Raw genomic sequence first — 24,035 nt, 5'->3', positions numbered from 1 at the left:
GATTTGTAAATGTCTAGATTTGAATGTCTCAGATATTTCAAGATTGTCGAATGTCTGGATTTAAATGCTTCAAACATTTCAGGATTCTCAAATGTCCAGATTTAAATGCCTTAGACATTTGAGATCCTCAAATGTCAATTCTCAAATGTCTAAGAATGTCCCAGTCCACTACCCCCTTTAAAAAGAGATTAGATTATAAAGCAATTTCTATTTTTCTTCTCTTTTTATGCGGGTGAGAATGTGAAAAAGGGTTTTTACTAGGAATTATCCTACTTAAACACATTGTATTTTGATCTATAGTTTATTTTATTCCAATTTCTTAATAATTAAAGTACATAAATAAATAAACCAAAAAAAGGTCAAATTTATTTTTATGCCAAGTATTATATCCTTATTAATATTTGAAAATATTAATGATACAAAGAATCATACTAAGAGATCAAAGGGCCCTAGCAAGAGATTCTAGAATGAGATAAGGAAGTAGTCTTTTTTAGAAAGAAACTTCCATTTCATTAATCATGGATTAGAATCTAAGCATCTTCTCTCAACAACAAAAAAAGAATCTAAGCATCTTACGTGACTTTGATTACATTTTGTGAATATAAAATCAAATTACATCATGACGAACTTTACTACCAGAAATACAGATAATTAGATATTTAAGGGTTATAACAAAATCCTAGAAGGCTATACGGACCCTTAAAGGGCATAACAAGATCTAGCGACGATCTATGCTTTATTTATACCATAAAATCACATTTTTCTTTTTACATATAAGTAATGAAGATCACCATTATGAATTGAACCCAGTGATTTCATGGATTTCAGAGTATTATACATCTAACACAACAATTAGTGGATACTTTTGAGAATTGATGAGTTTGTGGAATAAGGTTGTTGCTCTAATACAAATTTTTCTTCTTGATGTCTTCTCTTCATAGGTTGTTGCAACTTCATTTGTTCACATCTGCTTGATGTCGTATTTTCTTCTTTATGCCGTATTATTTTCTTGATGTCGAAATCTAAATTGCTGATTTTTTGTAATGTGAATCCTAGAAATGATTGCTAATTTGAATAAACTACTTGTCTTCGGTCAGATTTAGTAACCCTGGAAGAGATAGAGAAAAACCAACACTACTTGAAGATAGTCTCATTTGTTCATTAAAATCGAGATGACTTTTTAATAGAGAAGAAACATATATCCATGCCAATAACGTCTTCTTTCCTTTTCTTTTCTTCTACTTTTTGTTACTCTCAAAAAACTTAGGTTAGAAGTAAAACGAAAAACTTAAAATAGAAAGTGTAATGGTTCTAATCCGGCGAAGGGAGATTCCTTCACTCGAAAAACCTTGATTTGTGGGATTTCTCTCTAGAAGGCGGTTTTGCAGAGCAGTTTTGGTTGGTTGGTATTACATAGACTATAAGAAAATAGTTAAAAGAAGCCAAAAAGGTCTTCTCTAAATGATGGAGACCATCATCATGGGCCTCACGACCAAGTCATTGGGCCTCGCGACCAAGTCCATTAGATTTGAGAGTTTCTATGTTTTAGTATTTCTTACTATGTCTAGGTTTAGAAGTTTCCATGTTTGAGTATCTTTGATATTTAGAAATCCTAGTTTGAGTCTATCTAGAAGTGTCTACGTTCCTATAAAAGGAAGTTCAGTTTGTCTTTGTTATTGATATCTTTGAAGAATTATCAATCAAGTTTATTATTATAAGTTTATCGTTTTATGGTTTATTATTATTTAATCGTTTTATTTAATTAGTTGATTATAGTTTTAATGGTGGATTCCGTTACTTTTACGCTTCTGCTACAACCTACATCACAAAATTTGACCAAAGATTATTAATAAGCTTGTCAATAGATATCTGAATATTCGACATCCAATTGTATCTGTATTCGAATTTCAACAAATAATCCAAAATTCGGATAACAAATACAGATTCAGATATTCTTTATCGAATATCTGCTTATCAGATATAGGATACGGATAGACCAATATGCGATCTGATAGACCTTTGTATCTGATAAGTAATAACAATATAAATTTTATTAATAATAACATACAAAATGGATGGTAGAGGTTTACTACGCAAAAACAAAAAAATTTAACTTAAAATATAATTATTTTTTTATGTTTCAAATATTAAATATTTTTTTATGTTTCAAATATCAAATATTACCCAATCTTTTATTTTGTTTTTTTCTAAGAATCTTAAACTCTTAAGTAGTCCTAATGGAAGAACAAGTACCACAAACGATCATGAAAATCACTGTATATAGATAGTATTATTATATGTATTATTTTATAAGCATATATATAGTTTAATTGGGTAGTAGAGTTGGTAGAGTGCGGAAAAGTCATTTTACAGTACAAATCCAAATTCCATGTGATTCCGAGAGTTACAATTTTTTTTTTCAAAGTTCATAAGGGGTAGTACACGAGTTTTTCTTAAAATACGATTTTCAATAAATAAGTATTATAACTTAACGCTAAAATAAGACGAAGTTATGGATGTTTATGGGGAAGTTGTTTTACATTACTGGTTCAAATTTCGTAAGATTCTAAGAGTTAAGAATTTTCTTCCAAATTTCATGTGATTCCGAGAGTTACAATTTTTTTTTCAAATTTCATAAGGGGTAGTACACGAGTTTTCTTCAAAATACGGTTTTCAATAAATAAGTATTATAACTTAGCCTTAAAACATCGGCAAACCTTTGGATGTTGATGGGAAAGTGGATGGGAAAGTCATTTTACATTACTGGTCCAAATTTCGTGTGATTCCGAGAGTTACGAATTTTCTTTCAAGGTTTATAGGGGGCAGTACACGAGTTTTCTTCAAAATACGGTTTTCAATGAATAAGCATTATCATTTAGCTCTAAAACATTGCGAATCTACGGATGTTTACGGGGAAATCATTTTACAGTGTTAATCCAAATTTCGTGTGATTCCCAGAATTACGAATTCTCATTCAAAGTACACAAGTTTTCTTCAAAATACGGTTTTCAATAAATAAGCATTATAACTTAGCCCTAAAATATGGCGAAGCTATGTATGTTTACGGGGAAGTCATTTTACAGGACAAGTCCAAATTTCATGTGATTCTGAGAGTTACGAATTTTCTTTAAAAGTTCATAGGGGGTAGGTAGTACACGAGTTTTCTTCAAAATACGGTTTTCAATAAATAAGTATTATAACTTAGCCTAAAATATGACGAAGCTATGAATGTTTATGGGGAAGTCAATTTACAGTACTGTTCTTAATTTCGTATGATTCTGAGAGTTAAGAATTTTCTTTCAAAGTTCATAGGGTGTGTAGTACACGAGTTTTCTTCAAAATACGGGTTTCAATAAATAAGCATTATGACTTAGCCCTAAAACATGGCGAAGCTATGTAATTCCGTGAGTTACGAATTTTTTAAAAGTTCATAGGGTGTAGTACACGAGTTTTCTTCAAAATACGGTTTTCAATAGATAAGCATTATGACTTAGCCCTAAAACATGGCGAAGCTATGGATGTTGATGGGGAAGTCATTTTACATTACTAGTTCAAATTTCGTGTGATTCCGAGAGTTACGAGTTTTCTTTCAAAGTTCATAGAGGGTAAGTACAATAGTTTTTTTCAAAATACGGTTTTCAATAAAAATCATTATAACTTGGGACTAAAATACGGCGAAGCTATGGATGTTTATGAGGAAGTCAACTTACAGTACTGGTCCAAATTTCGTGTGATTCTGAGAGTTAAGAATTTTCTTTCAAAAGAGGGGGTAGTACACAAGTTTTCTTCAAAATATGGTTTTCAATAAAAAAGCATTATGACTTAGCTCTAAAACATGGCGACTCTATGGATGTTCACGGGGAAGTCAGTTTACAGTACTGATCTAAATTTCGTGTGATTACGTGAATTCCGAATTTTCATTTAAAGTTCATAGGGGTAGTACACGAGTTTTCTTCAAAATACGGTTTTCAATAAATAAACATTATGACTTAGTCCTAAAACATGGCGAATCTATGGATGTTTACGGGAAATGATTTTACAGTACAAGTCCAAATTTCATGTGATTCCGAGAGTTACGAATTTTCTTTCAAAATTCATAGGGGGTAGTATACGATTTTTCTTCGAAATACGGTATTCAATAAATAAGCATTATAACTTCGTCTTAAAACATGTAGAACCTTTGGATGTTGATGGGAAAATCATTTTACATTACTGGTCCAAATTTCGCGTGATTCCGAGAGTTACGAATTTTCTTTCAAAGTTCATAGGGAGTAGGTAGTGATGTGGCGTGAAAATGTCACATTTAGGTCACTTAACTTTGATGAGTTAGTTCTTTTCGAGTTTTATTTCTTATTATTTATGTGTTTTTATTGCTAGGTAATTTATTTGGGGTTTGACGTGTAATTCGGAATAAAGAGAGCGAATTATCACATTTTCATCTTATGCGGCAAAAGGGAAGAAAAGAGCACCAGGGGTATTTTGGTCATTTTGGTCAAAATCAGAAGTCAAACAACAAGTGAAGTCAATGACGAGTCCGACGGTGAAAACGGAAGTCGATTCGGAGTTCGGACGGAAAAGTTGTGAATGAAAGAAGCCGAGGTTCGGTCTTGAAACAAGGATTCTATGAAGGCACCCCTTGGTTCTAAATGTAGAGACAAGATGAAGGCACTCCCTTGCTTTAGAAAGAAGCCCAACCAAAGAGCCCAAAGAGGAAGAGAACAATAGAGATTCTATGGGCACCCTTTTTGGTCCAAGTCAAGAGTCTTTAATGATGGACAAAGTCAAGGATTTGAAGTAGTCTAAAGACTTAGTCAAACTTTGACTAAGTCTAGGGTTTGACTCAAGTTAGAGAAAAGGGGTCAAAGACACTATTCATCATCTCCTAGCTTGGAAAAGAAAAAAACAAAAGAGAGAGAGGGTGGCTAGGGTTTGTGTTCTTGGTTGCTAGAGAGAGAGAGCTTGAAAGAGAGGGTTTTGAAAGAGCAAGAGGGAAAGAGAGAAGGAGCCGGCCAAGCTAGGACGGCCATCACCAAGGCCGGCCAAAGCTTGGCCGGCCAAGTCGCGGGAACAGCAGCAGCCAAGTCGCGCCGGGCAAGTCGCGGGAAGCACAGCAGCTGCACGGCCGGGAAGGAGCAGCAGCACGTCCACGGGAACAGCAGCACGTTCTACGGGAGCTGCTGTTCTTCACGGGAGCTGCTGCAGACGCATCCAGCAGCAGCTCGGACGGCCTCCACCTGCTCGGACTTCACGGGACGTGCTCGGTAAACCTCATACGAAGGCACGGGACGCATCTTCATGCTCGGGACTGCCGGATCTAGCACGGGACAGCACCTCTTGGCCGGATTTTGATGACTTGGCCGGATTTGTGTTAATGCTTTGGCCGGACTTTTCTAGGGTTTCCGGCAACTTTCTCGGCCGGAAACCTTAGGGCTTTTACTCCCCATGTTGTTGGCTAGGTACCCATGTGGTTTGATTTGGTTTTTGATTAAAAGTGATTAGAGAGAGAAAGCTTGGTGAAGCTTTAATGGAGGTTGTGTTCTAAATGGAGAAGATGATGGTGGTCGCTATGGGGAACCCAGAAAATTGCTAGAGGGAGATCGGCTGCAACTAAAAACTCATATTTTCCGACGATCCTAGCCTCGAACCACATCGAAAAAGGGGGATTTCTCATCATTTTCTTTTCATTTATTACTTATCACCATGTTTAGCTAAATCAAGTGTGTCGATTATATGGATGAAATGTGATGAATTTGTGATTATGTTTGATATGATTTAATGTTTTGATAATAAATTGATATTCTCTTATTTTGATTACTTGTTTCAATCGTTTTTCATGTGTCTTATCAAGTACTTCGCATAGTTAATCGATTAGGCAAAGTGATCGACATCGATCGTAGTCTAGATTCAAATTTCATGTGTCTTGTCATGCACTTCACATAGTTAGGCGACTAGACGACATTTTCGATGATTCGGTTTTAATCGTTTAGGAAGTTTGTTTGACTAAGTATTATCTCCGGAAATACGTAATGCTTATGAACGTCCACCTTAGGAATCGAGACTAGATTTACATCAATCCATTCGATTGGACCGTACATAGTTATAGGTTCATTATCATGGAATCCCGGACTTCGACACCTCGCTCACTCATTTGTCTCTCGACTTTTGTTGCTTCCCGACTCTTGTTCCTTCGACTCTTCTCTCGAATCTCTCTCGCCCGTTTACATTGATCATTTAGTTTGTTTTACTTCCTTTATTCTCTTAGTGCTTATTCGTTTAAAAACCTTTCATTATCTTCATTTACTTGCGCTTTTGTCTTAGTAAGACTTTGATATCTGAACCGACGAATAAGACCATTCGATATCCAAACTACATTCCTATCCTTGGACCGATCCCGGCTTTGCCGGATTACTACTTGATACCTCCGCTTGGGTGTGCAACCTTTTCGGGTGCATCAGGTAGTACACGAGTTTTCTTCAAAATACGGTTTTCAATAAATAAGCATTATGACTTAGACCTAAAATATGGCGAATCTATGGAGGTTTATGAGGAAGTCACTTTATAGTGTTGGTCCAAATTTCGTGCGATTCTAAGAGTTGAGAATTTTCATTCAAAGTTCATAGGGGATAATAGTACACGAGTTTTCTTCAAAATACAGTTTTCAATAAATAGGCATTATGACTTAGGCCTAAACATGGTGAATTTATTGATGTTTACAGGGAAGTTATTTTACAGTGTTGGTCCAAATTTTGTGTGATTCCGAGAGTTACGAATTTTCTTTCAAACTTCATTGGTGGTAGTACATGAGTTTTCTTCAAAATACGGTTTTCAATAAATAAGCATTATGACTTAGTCCTAAAACATGGCGAACCTTTGGATGTTGATGGGAAAGTCATTTTACATTACTAGTCCAAATTTTGTGTGATTCCGAGAGTTACGAATTTTCTTACAAAGTTCAGAGGGGGTTAGTACACGAGTTTTCTTCAAAATACGGGTTTCAATAAATAAGCATTATGACTTAGCCCTAAAACAAGGCGAATGTATGGATGTTTACGGGGAAGTCATTTTACAGTGTTGGTCCAAATTTCATGTAATTCCGAGAGTTACGAATTTTCATTCAAAGTTCATAGGGGCATTATATGAGTTTTCTTCAAATACGGTTTTCAATAAATAAGCATTATAAGTTAGCCCTAAAACAAGACAAGGCTATGGATGTTTATGGGCAAGTTAGTTTACATTACTGGTCCAAATTTCGAGAGATTCTAAGAGTTCAGAATTTTCTTTCAAACTTCATAGGGGGTAGTGTACACGAGTTTTCTTCAAAATATAATTTTTAATAAATAAGTATTATGACTTAGTCTTAAAACATGGCAAATCTATGGATGTTTACGGGCAAGTCAATTCACAGTGTTGGTCCAAATTTCGTGTGATTCCGAGGATTACGAATTTTCTTTCAAACTTCATATGGGGTAGTACACGAGTATTTTTCAAAATACGGTTTTCAATAAATAGGCATTATGACTTAGCCCTAAAACGTGACGAAACTATGGATGTTGATGGGGAAGTCATTTACATTACTTGTCTAAGTTTCGTGTGATTCCGAGAGTTACAAATTTTCTTTCAAAGTTCATAGGGGGTATAGTACACGAGTTTTCTTCAAAATACGGTTTTCAATAAATAAGCATTATAACTTAGCCCTAAAATATGACGAAGCTATGAACGTTTACGGAGAAGTCATTTCACAGTGTTGGTCCAAATTTCGTGTGATTCCGAGAGTTACGAATTTTCTTTCAAACTTCAGAGGGGGTATAGTACACAAGTTTTCTTCAAAATACGGTTTTCAATGAATAAGCATTATGACTTAGCCCTAAAACAAGACGAAGCTATGGATGTTTAGGGGGAAGTTATTTTACATTACTTGTCCAAATTTTGTAAGATTCTAAGAGTTACAATTTTCTTATAAAGTTCATAGGGGTGGTACACGAGTTTTCTTCAAAATACGGTTTTCAATAAATAAGCATTTTGACTTAGCTCAAAAACATGGCGAAGCTATGGATGTTTATGAGGAAGTCATTTTACATTACTGGTCCAAATTTCGTGTGATTCCGAGAGTTACGAATTTTCTTTCAAAGTTCATAGGGGGTTATACACGAGTTTTCTTCAAAATACGGTTTTCAATAAAAAAAAAACTTTATAACTTAGCCTTAAAATATGGCGAACCTATGGATGTTTATAGGGAAGTCAACTTACAGTACTGGTCCAAGTTTCGTGTGATTCAGAGAGTTAAGAATTTTCTTTTAAAGTTTATAGGGGGTAGTACACGAATTTTCTTCAAAATACGGGTTCCAATAGATAAGCATTATGACTTAATCTAAAATATGGAGAATCTATGGATTTTTACGGGGAAGTCATTTTACGGTACAAGTCCAAATTTCATGTGATTCCTAGAGTTAAGAACTTTCTTTCAAAGTTCATCAGGGTAGTAAACGAGTTTTCTTCAAAATACGGTTTTCAATAAATAAGCATTATGACTTAGCCTTAAAACATGGCGAATTCTATGGATGTTTGTGGGGAAATCATTTTAAAGTGTTGGTCGTAATTTCGTGTGATTCCGAAAATTACGAATTTTCATTCGAAGCTGATAGGGGGTAAGTACACGAGTTTTCTTCAAAATACGGTTTCCAACAAATAAGCATTATAACTTAGCCTTAAAACATGGCGAAACTATGTATTTTTATGGGAAAGTCATTTTACATTACTGGTCCGAATTTCGTGTGATTCTGAGTTTTAAGAGTTTTCTCTCAAAGTTCATAGGGGGTGGTAGTACACGTGTTTTCTTCAAAATATGGTTTTCAATAAATAACCATTATAACTTAGCCAACTTGACGAACCTTTGGATGTTGATGGCAAAGTCCTTTTACATTACTAGTCCAAATTTCGTGTGATTCCGACAGCTATGAATTTTCTTTTAAAGTTCATAGGTAGTACACGAGTTTTCTTCAAAATACGGTTTTCAATAAATAAGCATTATGACTTAGCCCTAAAACATGGCTAATCTATGGATGCTTACGGGGAAGTCATTTTACAGTATAAGTCCAAATTTCATGTGATTCCGAGAGTTACGAATTTTCTTTCAAAGTTCGAGCTTCTAGTCCCTCGTGTTTTAACCAAACTCCAAGCAACCCAGTAAACTCAGTAGAACAACTAGATAATTGCTCCTAATTCTACCAACGCTGCTGAAGTTTCAGACTCAGCATACTTAGTATAACACCTAGATAATGGCTCCTAATTCTACCAATGATGTTGAAGTTCTAGACTCAGCAAACTCAGTAGAACTTCTTACAACCCAAATGGAAAATCAGTTAAATCTCCCTCCCCAGTCTGATCAAATAATCTTGATACCCAAAAGGCTTGATCCTAGAGACCAGATAGAGCCACAGGAATACAAAAACATTAGTAAGCTTCATTGCCCTTACTTCTTCACATTAGCGTGGATTGGTAGAAGTAGATAAGTTCCTCTTTATTTTTTCCCTTAACACAGTTCTCGTATCCACTACTTTTGCTACCCAACAACCTCCATTTGTTTGTGATTTTGTCAATTTTGTAAACAAAATTGTTAAGTTTGTGGGTGTCTAATTAAAAACCAGTTGACAATTAGTAGACAGGACCTACACATTATATTTTTGTTTGTTAAATCCCTTTTCTCCCTTATTGGACTATTCTCACAAAAATCTTTTTGCTTTTCTCACTATCCTTGCTGATAATCTACCCATGCAGTTAAAGCGAGAGGTAAACAAGAAGATTATAAAGAGAAAGTTAGAAATAAAGACAGAGAAATAAAGTGTAAAGAGGGTAACAAATTCCTCATGTTTTAGGGAAAATTTGGGAAAGTAACAAATTCCCCTTATTTTACGGGACTATTCTCACAAAAATCTTTTTATTTTTTCTTTTCTCTCTAACCTTGCTGATAATCTACTAATGTGGTTAGAAAGAGAGACATAAACAAGAAGATTATAAAGAGAACATGTCGAAATAACAAAGACAAAGAAAGAAATGGTAAAAAGAGGAAAATTTTACTCCAGTATTAGGAGGGTGGTAATAAATTCCCCCTGTTTTAGAGAAAATTGGGGAAAGTAAGTCAGGTGACAATTTTTTGTTTCTCCTCTTTGGCTACCAAACACATAGAAAGTGTAAATTTTTGAATTTTTTTTTTAAATTCTCTAGAAAAACGCCTATCAAACAAAACCTCTAGTTGCTTGAAAGAGTAAAAAAACAATATGTTGCTGCTTGGTCTAGTGTCGAAGCAGAGTACCGTGATATAGCTCATGCCACATGTGAGCTCGTACGACAGAAATCTTTTCTAGCATAACTTGGTTACTACTCTTCCAACCCAACTCCTCTTTATTGCAAGTCGCTATACATATCGGGATCAATCCTGTCTTTCATGAGTGGAATAAGCATATATATATATATATAAGTGGATTGTCATTTCATCCGTTCCAAACTTCAAATTAAAGAAATAATACAGCGCTTTTGTTTCTTCCTCTACTCAACTTGCAGATATCTTCACGAAGGCCCTTTCAAAGAGTATATATAACAAATTTGAAATCTCGAATATCTGCTCTTCAACAAAAAAAAAAAAAAACTTGAGGGGGCGTTTAAGTTAACGTAAGGGTATTATAGACTTCATAGATTAATTATATTTATCTAGGTTTTTTCCTTGTAACAAGGATAAGATAAAATAATCAATGAATACAAGTTCAATTTATTTTCAATCTTTTTCCATCTCTAGATCTACAATAGTAACCACTAGGTTTTCTTTGTCCTTGCTTCTATAGTGACCACATCAATGGTTTCTGTACTGAAGAATGAAACTACCGGTTCGCAGTGCCTATAGAGGATATGATGTATGCAACTCATATCCGGTTGGTATGCGTTCAACAAATTTAAGAAAACATGTACTTTAATACTTAGTTTAGAACACCCTTCACCGAGGGTAGGGCTCTGTAATCGTCACATCATTGACACTCCATGATGTGCTCTCTGTCAGAATTGGTTGTTCACTATTCTCCATCAAATCAATGTTAGATTTCTCAGTACAGTGCGCGAAAAATGCAGGTGGTGAAGGTGACGCTATAGTGGTAGAGTAACTATTGAGCATCAAAACGACGGAAGCCATTGTTGGCCTATCAGACATATCTTCTTGAACACATAATAATCCAATATGAATGCATCTCATAACTTCATTTCTCGAACAATTATCCCGTAAACTTGGATCTAACACATCTAAACCGCTCCCGTTTTTCCAATGTATCCATACCTACAACAAGTTTTCATCTGCTTAAGGTATAATAGATATGAATTCACCCAAATTATAAACAAATGAATCCGATCAATAGAAAACTAAAACACACATATTTTTCATACTCACATAACTTAGAAGATCTTGAGAAACTTCAGATTCATAGAACGAGTTGTTTTTCTGACCGCTAAGGATCTCTAGGATTAAGACACCGTAACTAAAAACATCTGATTTCACAGAGAATTGTCCGTGCATTGCATACTCCGGAGCCATATATCCACTGCATACCAGTACCAGATGAAAAACTTATTAACTCGGGTAGGTTTTCGGCATACTGGGGAAGAGTTTTTTGTTCGAATACTTACTATGTTCCAATGATTCTACTTGTATCGCCTTCAGTTTGATCCACCACAAAAAGCCTTGCCATACCGAAATCTGAAATTTTGGGGTTCATATCTCCATCTAACAATATGTTGCTTGCTTTCAGATCACGATGGATAATCTTAAGTCTAGAGTCCTCGTGAAGATAGAGAAGACCTTTAGCAATTCCTCCTATAATATTGTATCGTCTCTCCCAATTGAGGTATGCACGTTTAGTTGGATCTAAAAGTTCATCCAAAAAATCAAACAAATTGTAATCCACTGTTCGTCTAGAAATCAAACACGTTTATATTAAAAAAAAAAATTGAATTGTTCAGCGTGTTCCTTGAACCCTTGACCTCTAAGGTGGAAGATTATACCTCTTACCACTCCAACCAAGGGTTGTTGGCATGTTTATATTAAGTTACTAAGCTTTATTGTAACGTTACAAATAAGACATGGAAATAGAGAGAGTAATATGCCAAACCGAATATAAATTGGCTGAGGCTTCCGTTCGGCATGAAGTCATAGACGAGTAGTTTTTCTTCTTCCTCAAAGCAAAAACCTAGCAGCCTCACAAGATTCTTGTGTTGAAGTTTAGCTAATAAAACGACTTCATTCTTGAATTCTACTTCACCTTGACCAGAATTCCTCGAAAGCCTCTTCACTGCTATATCTTGCCCGTTGGAAAGTGCACCCTGACAACATCCAAGAAGGTTGAGATGAAGTGTTAAAAACTCGCTACCAATTCGAAATTCTACTAAACGATCAGAAAACCGAAGCTCAACTTTTCCTTTATATCTAATGCCAGTATACCTTGTAAACAGGACCAAAACCACCTTCACCGAGCTTATTAGCTTCGGAGAAGTCATTCGTTGCAGCACTTATTGTGCTAAACTTGAACTGCAAAGATTCTGCATTCGTGATCTCATTATCTGCAACAAAATAACAAGAAGAAAGATCGAACTAAATAGCTAATTAATTCATGAAATTTTATGTAGTTGATGACAAACTTTCCCAAAAGAACAATAAGAGAGGAAGCTACTAACCATGAAATTTCTTCTTTGCTTGCTGTCTTCTCAAAAGGAAGCACCAAACTGCTATAGCTGGTAATACTGTAATTACCGATGGAACGGCTATAAAGACAATAAGTGTCAACGAGTTCGTCCCAAATGCTGCATAACAACCCAAATCCATAAGCAACCTATACAAAGAAGCAGGGGCGGAACTAGGGGGTGGCCGGGGAGGGCAGTGGCCCTCCCTGGAATTTGACTTCTAATAGTAATTTTGACTCCCACAGAATTTTTATGTATGATCTCTTCTTTTAGATTTCATCTTTGCCCTCCCTCACACTATTTTCTGGTTCCGCCCCTGCAAAGAAGACTAACGTGTGTGGTATCTTTTTTCTCATCGTCTGAATCTGACTGGTCCGACTCAAATAGACTCGAACTAAACATGAAATAGTCATCCTGATTCCTGGCAAGTCAAGCATCATGGGTTGGGCAAAAAAAAGTCAAAAATTTGACTCGAGTCAGTTCAGACCTCGACTCAGATTTCAGATCTAACTATGAGAAAAAAAAAAAAAAAAATACTACCTAAGATCTTCAAAGATGTGACGGAAAACTTACAGTTTGTTGTGTTGTTGGTCCGAGGTGGTAGTACTAGAGGTGGAGATGGTGCTATTGATGAAGCTAAGTTACTTCCACCAATAGGATAAATCTCGTATCGAACAATACAACTTGGTCGAATAACTCGTCCACCTTGTTTTCCACTACAACATCTAGGTAATTGGCGTACCGCCCCTCGAAGACATATATTACAATCACTTGATGATAGATCAGAAGTGCACTGTGCTAACCCATATATCTTCTCAGATTGAGTATAATTCTTATCTCCGATTGCATAATTCTTAAAAGAAGTACCATTAGATATAGCTTCTTTTACAGTATTATCCATTACCTCACCTAATACCTTATTAAACTGATCTAGGTCAGTGACACTACTAGTATTAGATAGATAAACTGCAGGTGTAGTTTGCATAATTGAGAAGAAAGATTCATTTGAGTACCTTAATAAGCATTCATCATATATTATAATAGCTTGGTTTGAATTAGGACACCCATTGATACTTTGAGTTATATCTTTAGATGCTTTTGTGACACAATTTCGACATGCTTCTTTAGTATCATCACCTCTACACTGAAAAGACCCGAAAACGGTATCCGGGTTCCGGCCAGCTGTGGTATTGAAGTATCCATTTTTGTTGGTTGTTTTGTTGTTTGATGAAGATAGAGAAGAAAGAAGAAGGTTGAGATTTGATTTATATGTACTATTAGCTGTGATATTGGATCCAGGACAGAAGGTATAGACATGAGTGGGTGAAGTCTGTGCTTTTGAGGGGAACCCATGAAGGATTATGAAGATGAAAATAGTAGAAATATATGATAAAAATAGATCAAAATGACCCATTCTAGCTGTTTTTCTTTTTCAGATGAGGTTGATGAACTTTGATTCATTTTTTGGTTGTTATAGATCAGAAAGTCAATATGGAATGGCATGGAGTCAATGTTCATGATATCAACATTGAAAAGTCAAAAGGGTTTTATATTTTATTTAGAGTTATGTTAAATAAAATCAAAAGTATTGTATCCTTGTATATTTGAAAATTATAATGATAATAAGAATCAGAGTAAGAGATTCTAGAATGAGATAAGAAAATTGTTGATAGAAGCCAAATAGGTCTATCTAAATTCCAACAATCAATAAGTCTATCGAGCCTGTCTTTTTTAGCCGTCTTTAAACCGTCCCTCCACTTTGGACAAGAAGACAGAAAATTTTAATTAAGTCTCCCGTCTTTTAATTCCATTTTCAATTGTTGAGTCAAACTAACGGAACGTGAGGGATGAGGAAGCACCCCGCTAATAAGTCTTTTGTTTGCCAAAAATATTAACAAAAAAGCAAGTTTCTTAAAAACACAAGTATCTTAAAGATATCCATTTCACTTTCTACACATTATTCTTCTCTTTCACAATCATCTTCTTCACAATCACTTCTAGAATCAATATCTTCCATAGAATCTCAACTATGGTATATAGAAATTCCCTCCATATATTCCTCAAACAAAACAATAAAAAAAATGATTAAAATACGTGCTAACCTTCAAATATGGACAAAACTGTGTTTACCACATAGAATCTTTTGTTTTGCTTTTCCTTTTTTTGATCGATCACTTATGTTACTCGATTTTTTTTTTATGAAAACTTATGTTACTTTAAGTATTAATTGATACTCGTTAAATGTTTAATGTCTTACTTCATGATTTTTTAGAAGAATAGTTTGTCAAAACTTGTTCTAAGTTGATGGGATCACTTGCTCCTCCATCACTTCTTTCAAAAAAATTCATATTATAGCTCAGCCATAAGACAAGTCAAAGTTCACGAGATTATTATCAAGAAAAAGTGTGCAAATGACATGATTCCTACTAGTTTTCCCTCTACATAACATTTCGCAAGTGACATGGTTTCCCATCAACACAGTTACATCAAAACAGCTTGGTTGATTATCCCAAAGATAAGTCTTGACGGTTCACCTTTTGTGGGAGTTTGATAAAGATTACATCTAACGATTAATATGAAATCATCTTCAGTAAACCGTCTTTAAGCAGAAAGGTATTAGTGTCCGTAATAAAAAAAAATTGATATCCAAACACAGTTAGAATCCCTCAAATTAGTTCTTAATTGTTGCAATATCAACTATTATTCACCACTTACCCCAGTATCACCCACATAATGAACTAATAAGAAATCTCAACCTTCGACAAAACCTTCAACAATTGGTTGCCCAAGTAGTCCAATGGGTCGAGTCGGTTGACATAAACCCCAAAAAAATGTCTTGAAAGTCTCAGGTTCGATTCCCAGAAGTGATGGTTTCCATTGTTTATTGAACTTGGGTTATTAAGATATAGTAAATAATGTTGTTGGGCTCTAGGCCATGGTTTAGTTGGGCTATAAGCCCGTTCTTTATAAGAGTTTGAATTCTTATCACATTTTTTATGTATCAATGCCAATGTAATGACTACGTAGCCAATTTCCAAAAAAATAAGAAATCTCAACCCAAGCCACAATAATCACCAAATGTGCTTATTTAACCTTTACAAATCATTAGCACAAGGTTTTTAGTTTCCCTGAAATAACAACCATAGTTAACTCAGATCCAATCTTTCTGAGTTGAATTATAGAGTTGAGAATCCGAACAAAAATGAAACAAAATAACGATAACCCAAAAAAGGAGATGCCTTAAGCAACTGGCGGCCGAAGAAAATGATCTTGAGATGTATCAACGGAAGCAGGCGGCATATATTGCCACATAGCAACACCTGGGTAGCCCATGAAAGGCATCATTTTGTTGCTAGCTGCTTGACCATGGGCGGCAAATGCAGTAGGTATTGGAGAAGGATGAGGCATGAAAGTTGGTTGAGCAGCCATGGCTTTGACTTGCTGTTCTAGCTTCTCTTTCTCTGTCTTCAATCTCTGTTTCTCTTCCCGGAGCTCAATTTTCTCCACCTATGCACAAAAATAACCTGAATGAGATCCACTTTTCGGGAAGACATCAAGGTATTGAAGTAGATGCGCTGAACAAGTAAAAGGCAAAAGGATGAAAGGAGAAAACTAAGAGAACAGGAGGAGAGCTGGCCATGCCTTCAACTCTTTGAGTTCTTCTTGGAGATTCTCATTTGACTCCTTCAACTTCTTTGATTCATCGCGTAACTGGTTCACCATCCGCGCAGCATCACTTAATATAGCAGCTTTGTCCACCTTGCCCGGCCTTCCAGGGTTCAGAATCGAACCCAACTCTAGGAACCTATTTAATCAAGACAGAACTAATGAAGGAGGGCTTTTGTTATATTCCATAGTTTCACATATGTGTGTACGGCTGCACGCTTATGTGAAATTCTATGGGTGATGAAGGAAATAGAGATATAGAAAGTGCCTTTCATTGAGCTTTTCCCTCCGCATTTTCTCCCTGCATGCTTTCGAGCCAGATGCATTGCTTGTTTCTGACCTCCCTCTGTAACAGAAAATTCTTTTGAATCATACCACAAAAAAGTAGAGCCAAACCAGAAGAGAGAGAAAAATAAATGCATACATCCAAAAGATTTTAAAAGCATAAATTAGGGATTACGGTGATAAGGGAAGAAGGATTAGAGAAAAATATCTGGAATGTATGACAAAAATGAAGCTTAGAAATGGATGAGCCATATACCGTTTTTGAGAGCCTGATTCCTTAAGGCCAACTGAATCCCCAAAGGAGCCAATAACTTCCACACTATGACTGTATAAAAAGTTACGAACATAAGTTTAAACATAGAAAAATAGAAGAAAATGTAAATTAGAAATGTCTCATATATTCCATTCCCATAGAATACATTCTGTTTTGAGGACAAAAAAGGCTGACTTTTGATCGATTCTAATAAACCTAATAGAGTGTGCTACAAACCGAAGTTATTCATTTGAATATAGGGTGTCAAATAGACTTGCAATTTGTGAAGCCAGTTTTAAAAGCTTTATGTCAATTGTCAAATTTTTCCAATCAATTTCATTATCAGTTACAAACCAAGGTTACATCTAATCAAATTAAGCCTAAAATTCAGAAAACAATTAAGAGAAGAACATCAGGAATTGCTTCATTTAAGCATGCGGTCATCAACATTTTATATTTCTAGTAGCATTCCTCTTCAGTCATCTTTGGCCCGTGAAATTGGAACCTGATTACCAGGAATCGAAATCCAAAATGGTGTTTAGTACACGGGAATGTATAAGAAATTGCACTCCCAGCTAAGATTAAATCCCCCAAGAGGGAGAACCCTAACCACTGGGTAGGTGGGTTTGTGATTTCCTTTCTCTTGTAATGGTTCATCAAATAATCTACGGACAAAATCAAGCTTTACGAATCAATTATACTATCTTTGACTAAACCAAACAACAAAGTAAGGTATTTCGATTACTAAGAATCACATCTATGCTCACCAGTATTTGGTGTAGGGGTTGGAGACTCACTCCGTACCCCGGAGGTCCGAGGGTCGATTCCCATAACCAAGATGTCTTTGTAATAGTAGTTATAAAGCTTATTTAATTTACGATGTAACATACTAATTATGTATCTGAAAAAAATCTACCGAACCCACCGTCACAACATCCGAGTGAGAAAAGAAAAATCACACCTTTCTTTCAACCCTAAATGAAGTTCTGAATTTTCCCAAATATATGGAAAAGTGGAACTAGATATGTCTCAATTTTGGGAAATTAGGTTTTCATTACAGTACTAGACAAAGTTTCTTTTTTTACCAGCAATAGAAACATAAACAGAGAGATAAGAACCCAAAATGCAAACCCTAATTACTCTCAACAAAAACTAATAACAATCATAAAATGATCGAATAAAATTAAAATGAAGAAGAAGAAAAGAAAGGCACCTGACATTGGTGGGAATATTCAAGGTTTGAGAAGTCCAGGGAACTTCGGTTGATGGAATTGAGAAATCATCACCACCATGGATGGGAATGTCGTCAATCAAACCAAAATCGTATAACCAATTTGAGTTTTCAGAAGACAGCATTCTCAGTTGGGTCAAATGCCGGAAACTAAGGTTTCCGGCGGGATAAAAGAACGGGAGGGAATGGTCTCTCCGATGGTTAGAGAGAGAAAGAAAACGAGTTTTGTTCTGTTTAGGGGGGAAGAAGAAGATGGAGTGGTGGAAGAAGAAGGTGAGGAATCCTTGTGAGTGGGGGGAGGAGTGGTGTGGAAAAAAAACTTGTGGCTCTCAATGACGTCGACGCGTTTCTCCCAATAAGAAGGTTAACGAGGGACATGTTGTGGGCACACAGGGTTTCTAGGGATTCTGGCGGGGGGATCTCATTTAAGTGATAGAGGAGCCGAAAAATCTTGGTGGAAGTTCAGTTTTTTTATTTTTTTAAACCAAGCCAACCATATTCATTCATACGTGATTGAATCACAATTGTTACATGGATGATCATAATTATTTCTCTTTTCAAACATCATGAGAGTTGCATACCTTTAAATGCAAAGTGCCTCCTGATGAGAAAGAAATTAGACTAGACACGACTCAAGAAAATTAACTTAAAGGTCGAAAATGAAAGGATCCTATAGATTACGGATGAAAAGACCTTAAAGGTCACCAAAGTAACAGAAAAAACAAATTAAGAAAATACTAAATACATCCCCTTCGTTTTCGCCGGAAAACCTCCATTGTCGCCGCAAAACTGCCACCGGAAAACCGCCGTCACCATAGAAAAAAACCTTCGTTATCACCGGAAGACATAATTAACTCAGCAAGTCTCAACGAATCAATTCCTTCTTCTTTGTTACTGATGAACGCGATTCCTTGTTCTTTCAACCCATATCTTCATTGTTAATCAAATACAAACCATTATCAAAGTTCATTTTTCCTCTTCACGAATCACAATCGTGATTAGAATGTTTTTATAAACCTAATCCATACCCTCCATTGTAGATTGATTCGGATAGATTCTTCAGATCCGGATTATGATTTCTCATAGTTTTATATCCTTCCTGGAAACCATAAACAACCCTAGTAGATCAACCCATGTTGGAACTATGAACCTTTAACTAAGATCCATTGTTTTGTTGAAGTTGTTGTTGCAGAGAGAAGAATAAGGATTTGAGTGTGATTGTGAGAAAGGGAAGAAATGAGATCTAAGATCAAGTGTACCAATGAAGAGATAGAGAGAGATTAAGAGGAAGAAGAAGAAGAATAGAGATCTATATTATCAAGAGATAATGAAAGAGAAGGGAGCGGTTTTACCAATTTCGTCGACGGTAACCGCCACCAGGGAGGAAATCTCTCTCTTCTTAATCATTCTCTCGGAAGTTCAGTTGAAATACGTCCGTGGGCGGATTTCTCCGAGACCGATCAAGAAAGAGATACAAGGAAATAAATCGTCAACAACCCTTGGTCGGAGTGGTAAGAGGTATAGTCTTCCACCTTGGAGGTCAAGGGTTCGAGACATGCTGAACAATTCAATAAAAAATACAAGGAGCAAAATTTAGTCGTCCACATTGAATTTCAGATAGATGTTGTGGCCCATTTTGCCCATCATTTTCCTGCTACAAACAACAATCACAGAGGAGCGAGGGAAAATTTAGCTGAAATACATGAGCCGTCGGATTTCTCTAGAACAATCAAGAGAGGGAAACAAGTAGCAAAATTCAATAGTCCATGTTGAATATCAGGAAAATTTGCTGGCCCATTTTTTTGAGATACTGAATGGACTTTTTTGATCGGTTTTGTGAATCATTTATTGGACTTCACTCGTTGGGTTTCATCCATGAGAAGGACCCAAAATTGGAAGAGTTAGGAGTTTTTATTGTAGCCAGATGAGCTGAAACTCTCTTTGGTTCTAGCAACCTGGTGGTGACGCATAACGAATATTTAGGGTTCGATTCTAGAAAAAGAGCACAAGTATCTGATACAACATCCAAAGAAGGTAGGAGGAAGTGAACATAAGTCTAACACAGGGAGGTAGTTGATGATAATTAAAATAGTCAACCATTGGTTGACGTCAATAAGTCAATAGAAGACCAGGAGTCCAACAGGACAATCCGTCCCAAGGCAACAGGACAACTGAACCCGAAAATGTCTGTCACCTAAGCTCATAATCGGGAGGTCGGCAAGATCATCTAAGGAGCTCCAGCCCTGTTCCGTCTAAAACACAACTAGGTATGCCCTGAGATTCGCAAGAAGTATAAGGGATCCACGTGAGCTAGGTCTTTGCCTTACGCCCTAAACATTGGAAGGCAACAAGCGCACCGCACGCTTACCGACTTAATCTCGAATCTTCCTATAGATCTCAGTCGGCTACAATCCTAAATGTTTAATTAACTTGGACTTCAAGAGTCTCAAAGGAGTCTGTTTTAAGAGCTGCCTCAGTATAACTTATTTTTAATAACACCTAAGCGTTAGGGGCCCTAAAATTGCTGGGCCAAAATAGATAACAATAGAAGTATGAAGGGATATTTTGATCCTTACCAACTTGATATTGTCGCCCATGGCAACAAACATCCATGAACCATTTCACGAAGTATGTGTCCGGATAACCTAAAGTCTCTATAGTTATCTCCTGGTCTTCCCGGTCAAAAAACAACGTCAATTAAGGCGTGTGTAGGAGCAGTATTGCGTGGCGGGGCTTGTAATTTTTCCTCTGTTGACAAGTGAACATCCCATACGTGTGAATTGACATTTCCATGTAGAACTGCTGAATTAGCAAGCTTTAATCTTATTAGTTTTGAAAACTACATTATTATGGTTTTTTCTTCCATACGTTATTATGGTTTTTTCTTCCTTACATTATTATGCTTATGAAAGAAAATAATATAGCAGCAAACAAAACATAAATATGTATTTTAACCTTGAGCTATACTGGTACAACACTGTGTATACATGTAATAATTATCGAGGGTACAATTCAGTCATTGATAAACCGTTCACAGTAGTGCTTTCACTCTCCCTCAGTGTGATATTGATGGCAAGTTCGTCACTACTACGCAGAAAAAGATTAGGTGGTGGTGAGGGTACTGGGAGAATGGCAGAGTCGTCATTGAGCAAGTTGACGACTGATATCATAGTTGGCCTCTTACATGCGTCTTTCTGAACACATAATAGCCCAATATGGATGCACCTTATAACTTCCCTAGTCGAATAACTCTCCCTCAATGTCGTATCTAACAAGTCTATTGTTGTCCCTTCATTCCAATGTCTCCAAACCTGTAAAAGATTTCGTGTTTGCTTAAATCGGTAGCTATGAACTCGTGGCACTCGTGATACTAGTTTAGCATAGCAATTGAGAGAAAAATTACATTAGAAACTATCTATACGTACATAGCTTAGCAAGTTTTGAGCTCCTTCTGGTCCATTAAAAGAGTTGTTCCTCCGACCGCTCAGAATCTCCAAAACTAAGACACCGAAACCAAATACATCTGATTTCACAGAAAAGTGTCCATGCATTGCATACTCAGGAGCCATATATCCACTGCATATCGGTTTCAAATGAAAATATTATACTTTTTCGAACAATTCTACATAATTTAAAAAGTTTCTATTGGTTTAAGGTTCAGACTATTACGTACTATGTTCCGACTATTCTTTCTGTACTGGCTTCAGTTTGGTTCACCAAGAACATCCTAGCCATCCCAAAATCTGCAATTTTGGGATTCATATCTGCATCTAATAACACATTACTGGCTTTGAGATCTCGATGGATAATTTTAAGTCGGGAATCCTCGTGAAGATAGAGAAGACCTCGAGCAATCCCTCCAATAATCTTGTATCGTCTCTCCCAATCCAATTGTGTCCGTCTAACCATATCTACACTCATCAGATTAAATGATCAAATTAGGAAACAGTTTACATATGAATGAACAAATATGTTTAAGAAAAAGTAGATGATAGTCGATGTTTGACTTGTTAAACTGGCGGGTGATCCGGATTCATCAAAGGAGGCCTGAGCCAGCCCAAGGAGCAAATATGTCGTCTAGCTTGGGCCCCGATCTTGGGCTAGGCTGGCTTACAGTCCATCAGGAATTGACGAAATTTTTTTTTGTAAAATAAGTAGAGGTTTTTGAGTTGTTTGTGAACCTAAAAAAGGGTTCGCAAAGAAAAACTGTTTAGTCCAATGAGGCAAATGTGGTACATATTAAATAAAGAACGTATCATATTAGTAGTATATAATATCACATGCCTAAAAATGAAAAATAAGTAGTCAGGCATGTCCAGTCATTACATGGATTGGGCCTGACAAGAACAATATCTAACAAGACAATCTGGATCTGGTACAGGCCAGGGGGTCTTCCTGACCTGTCCAAAACGCAGGCCATGCCGGACCAAGCTTGTCTTATGTGGTTTGATCTCAGGCCAACCTTTCATAACTTAGAAGTTGAAACAGAGAGTAACAAACCGAAAATGAATAGATTGAGGCTTGCGTTTGACATGAATTCGTAGATGAGTAACCTTTCTTCTCCGTCTAAGCAGAAACCTAGAAGCCTCACGAGATTCCGGTGCTGAAGTTTCACAACTAATTCAACTTCAGTCTTGAACTCTTCTTCACCTTGACAAGAATACTTAGAGAGCCTTTTCACAGCTATTTCCTGACCGCCAGGAAGTGTACCCTGTGAAAAAAAAGAAGTCCACTTCAATAAGTTGATCTACTCGAACGACAGAAAGGCGTCTCTTAGGATTTTTTTAATACCTTGTATACAGAACCAAAGCCTCCTCGCCCAAGCTTATTCTCATCGGAAAAGTTGTTTGTGGCAGCTTTTATGGTTTCAAAGCTAAACTGCGAAGATTCATCACTTTGAATATCACTTTGAATCTTATCGACACCTTTAGTAGAATAACAAAAGGAGTTGTGTAAATAGTCTAGAACGACTCAAGCAACTTATGTACGGATAAATTTGGAGAAAACGATAAAAAAATAAATAGCCATTTACTTAATACCTTTAGATTTTTCTTCTTCTTTCGTTTTTCTTAAGCAGAAGTACCATAAGCAAATGATAGATATCACTGCTATAACCGAAGGAATGATTACAACAACGATAAGGCTAGATGATTTTTTTCCCGCCCCTACAACAAATATTAATGAAATCCCATAAGCAATAATAAGAAAGTGAAACATGAAAATATGGAAGTAAACAATGATTAGGTTAAACTAGTTTAATCCTCATATACATGACTTACTGACAAGTGATTCTGGTGCAGTGCTAGTCGTCGGCGGTGCAACCATTTCATCTTGTGCGATGGTGGTAAAGCTATAAAAGTGTATGGTAATGGTGATGATCAGAAACAAAAAGCTACCCATTTGGATGATGGAATTCTTCATCTGAAAAGAGAAAGCTATTATTTTCAAAAACTTGTCCAAGTCTGAGAAAATGGTTAAGTTTGAATACGATTAGTCATTGTTTCAAAGGGTATAGTAACAAGACTTGTAATAATTCGGATAATTCTATTTTGCCCCCCTAAAAATAACCAACTGAACAAAATAGCCCCTTAAAGATGTCTAGCTTCCATTTTGATCCCTTTACAATCATTTCTTTTTCTTTTTTTGCTGCAAGATAACAATCATTCTTGTTGGGGGGATTTTCAAATCCTCCGCTTTCAGAATTTTGTGGCGTCTAGATGAACTCGATGAAGGGCTGCATACAAAATTATTAAATGTTGATGGAAGGATCCAGGGGGAGCGACCACACAACTTGATTTTGTCCCTTCTAGAGCTTAGCAATTACAAATTACATTTTTAAACGTGTCAACCTGGATTTTTTTGTTTGGTTATTTTAATAGATAAAAT

General features: G+C 36.1%; 3 protein-coding genes across 3 annotated transcripts; all 3 read right to left on the bottom strand.

Annotated features, from left to right (window-relative positions):
• Positions 1-10,731: 10,731 nt before the first annotated feature.
• LOC147560336 (cysteine-rich receptor-like protein kinase 10) lies at positions 10,732-14,289 on the bottom strand. Its single transcript, XM_086662526.1, has 7 exons — positions 13,288-14,289; positions 12,709-12,834; positions 12,476-12,594; positions 12,147-12,357; positions 11,665-11,902; positions 11,429-11,579; positions 10,732-11,317 (listed from the first exon to the last, which is right to left on the bottom strand). The coding sequence occupies exons 1-7, from the start codon at positions 14,126-14,128 to the stop codon at positions 10,985-10,987; spliced, it is 2,019 nt and encodes a 672-aa protein (XP_086518652.1). The 5' UTR covers positions 14,129-14,289; the 3' UTR covers positions 10,732-10,984.
• Positions 14,290-15,782: 1,493 nt separating this feature from the next.
• LOC147560335 (transcription factor ILR3-like) lies at positions 15,783-18,615 on the bottom strand. Its single transcript, XM_086662546.1, has 5 exons — positions 18,132-18,615; positions 16,922-16,990; positions 16,649-16,726; positions 16,357-16,519; positions 15,783-16,221 (listed from the first exon to the last, which is right to left on the bottom strand). Exons 1-5 carry the CDS (start codon positions 18,272-18,274, stop codon positions 15,955-15,957), a joined length of 720 nt encoding a protein of 239 aa, XP_086518672.1. The 5' UTR covers positions 18,275-18,615; the 3' UTR covers positions 15,783-15,954.
• Positions 18,616-20,956: 2,341 nt separating this feature from the next.
• Positions 20,957-23,596, bottom strand: LOC147560334 (cysteine-rich receptor-like protein kinase 44). The gene is made up of 7 exons (XM_086662537.1): positions 23,429-23,596; positions 23,189-23,314; positions 22,941-23,074; positions 22,650-22,860; positions 21,823-22,060; positions 21,575-21,725; positions 20,957-21,460 (listed from the first exon to the last, which is right to left on the bottom strand). The coding sequence occupies exons 1-7, from the start codon at positions 23,568-23,570 to the stop codon at positions 21,146-21,148; spliced, it is 1,317 nt and encodes a 438-aa protein (XP_086518663.1). The 5' UTR covers positions 23,571-23,596; the 3' UTR covers positions 20,957-21,145.
• Positions 23,597-24,035: the final 439 nt, after the last annotated feature.

Source organism: Eschscholzia californica, unplaced genomic scaffold, assembly GCF_041429995.1.
Source record: "Eschscholzia californica isolate CP2 unplaced genomic scaffold, dmEscCali1.0.p SCAF_2, whole genome shotgun sequence".
Taxonomy (NCBI): Eukaryota; Viridiplantae; Streptophyta; class Magnoliopsida; order Ranunculales; family Papaveraceae; genus Eschscholzia; species Eschscholzia californica.
Note: the sequence above shows the minus strand (reverse complement) of the source record. Positions and strands in the feature narration are given on the sequence as shown.

What these genes read in the sequence shown, in the direction of transcription:
- LOC147560336 (XM_086662526.1), bottom strand. Translation starts at nt 14,128, where the DNA reads ATGGGTCATTTTGATCTATTTTTATCATATATTTCTACTATTTTCATC. An exon ending in AGCAAAGAAGAAATTTCATG is followed by an intron (nt 12,595 to 12,708) that starts GTTAGTAGCTTC and finishes ATTTTGTTGCAG; the next exon opens with ATAATGAGATCACGAATGCA. An exon ending in CTCAAGATCTTCTAAGTTAT is followed by an intron (nt 11,318 to 11,428) that starts GTGAGTATGAAA and finishes AACTTGTTGTAG; the next exon opens with GTATGGATACATTGGAAAAA.
- LOC147560335 (XM_086662546.1), bottom strand. Translation starts at nt 18,274, where the DNA reads ATGCTGTCTTCTGAAAACTCAAATTGGTTATACGATTTTGGTTTGATT. An exon ending in GAATCAGGCTCTCAAAAACG is followed by an intron (nt 16,727 to 16,921) that starts GTATATGGCTCA and finishes TTTCTGTTACAG; the next exon opens with AGGGAGGTCAGAAACAAGCA. An exon ending in AGGGAAAAGCTCAATGAAAG is followed by an intron (nt 16,520 to 16,648) that starts GCACTTTCTATA and finishes TTGATTAAATAG; the next exon opens with GTTCCTAGAGTTGGGTTCGA.
- LOC147560334 (XM_086662537.1), bottom strand. Translation starts at nt 23,570, where the DNA reads ATGAAGAATTCCATCATCCAAATGGGTAGCTTTTTGTTTCTGATCATC. An exon ending in AGAAGAAGAAAAATCTAAAG is followed by an intron (nt 23,075 to 23,188) that starts GTATTAAGTAAA and finishes ATTCTACTAAAG; the next exon opens with GTGTCGATAAGATTCAAAGT. An exon ending in GAAAGAATAGTCGGAACATA is followed by an intron (nt 21,726 to 21,822) that starts GTACGTAATAGT and finishes ACCGATATGCAG; the next exon opens with TGGATATATGGCTCCTGAGT.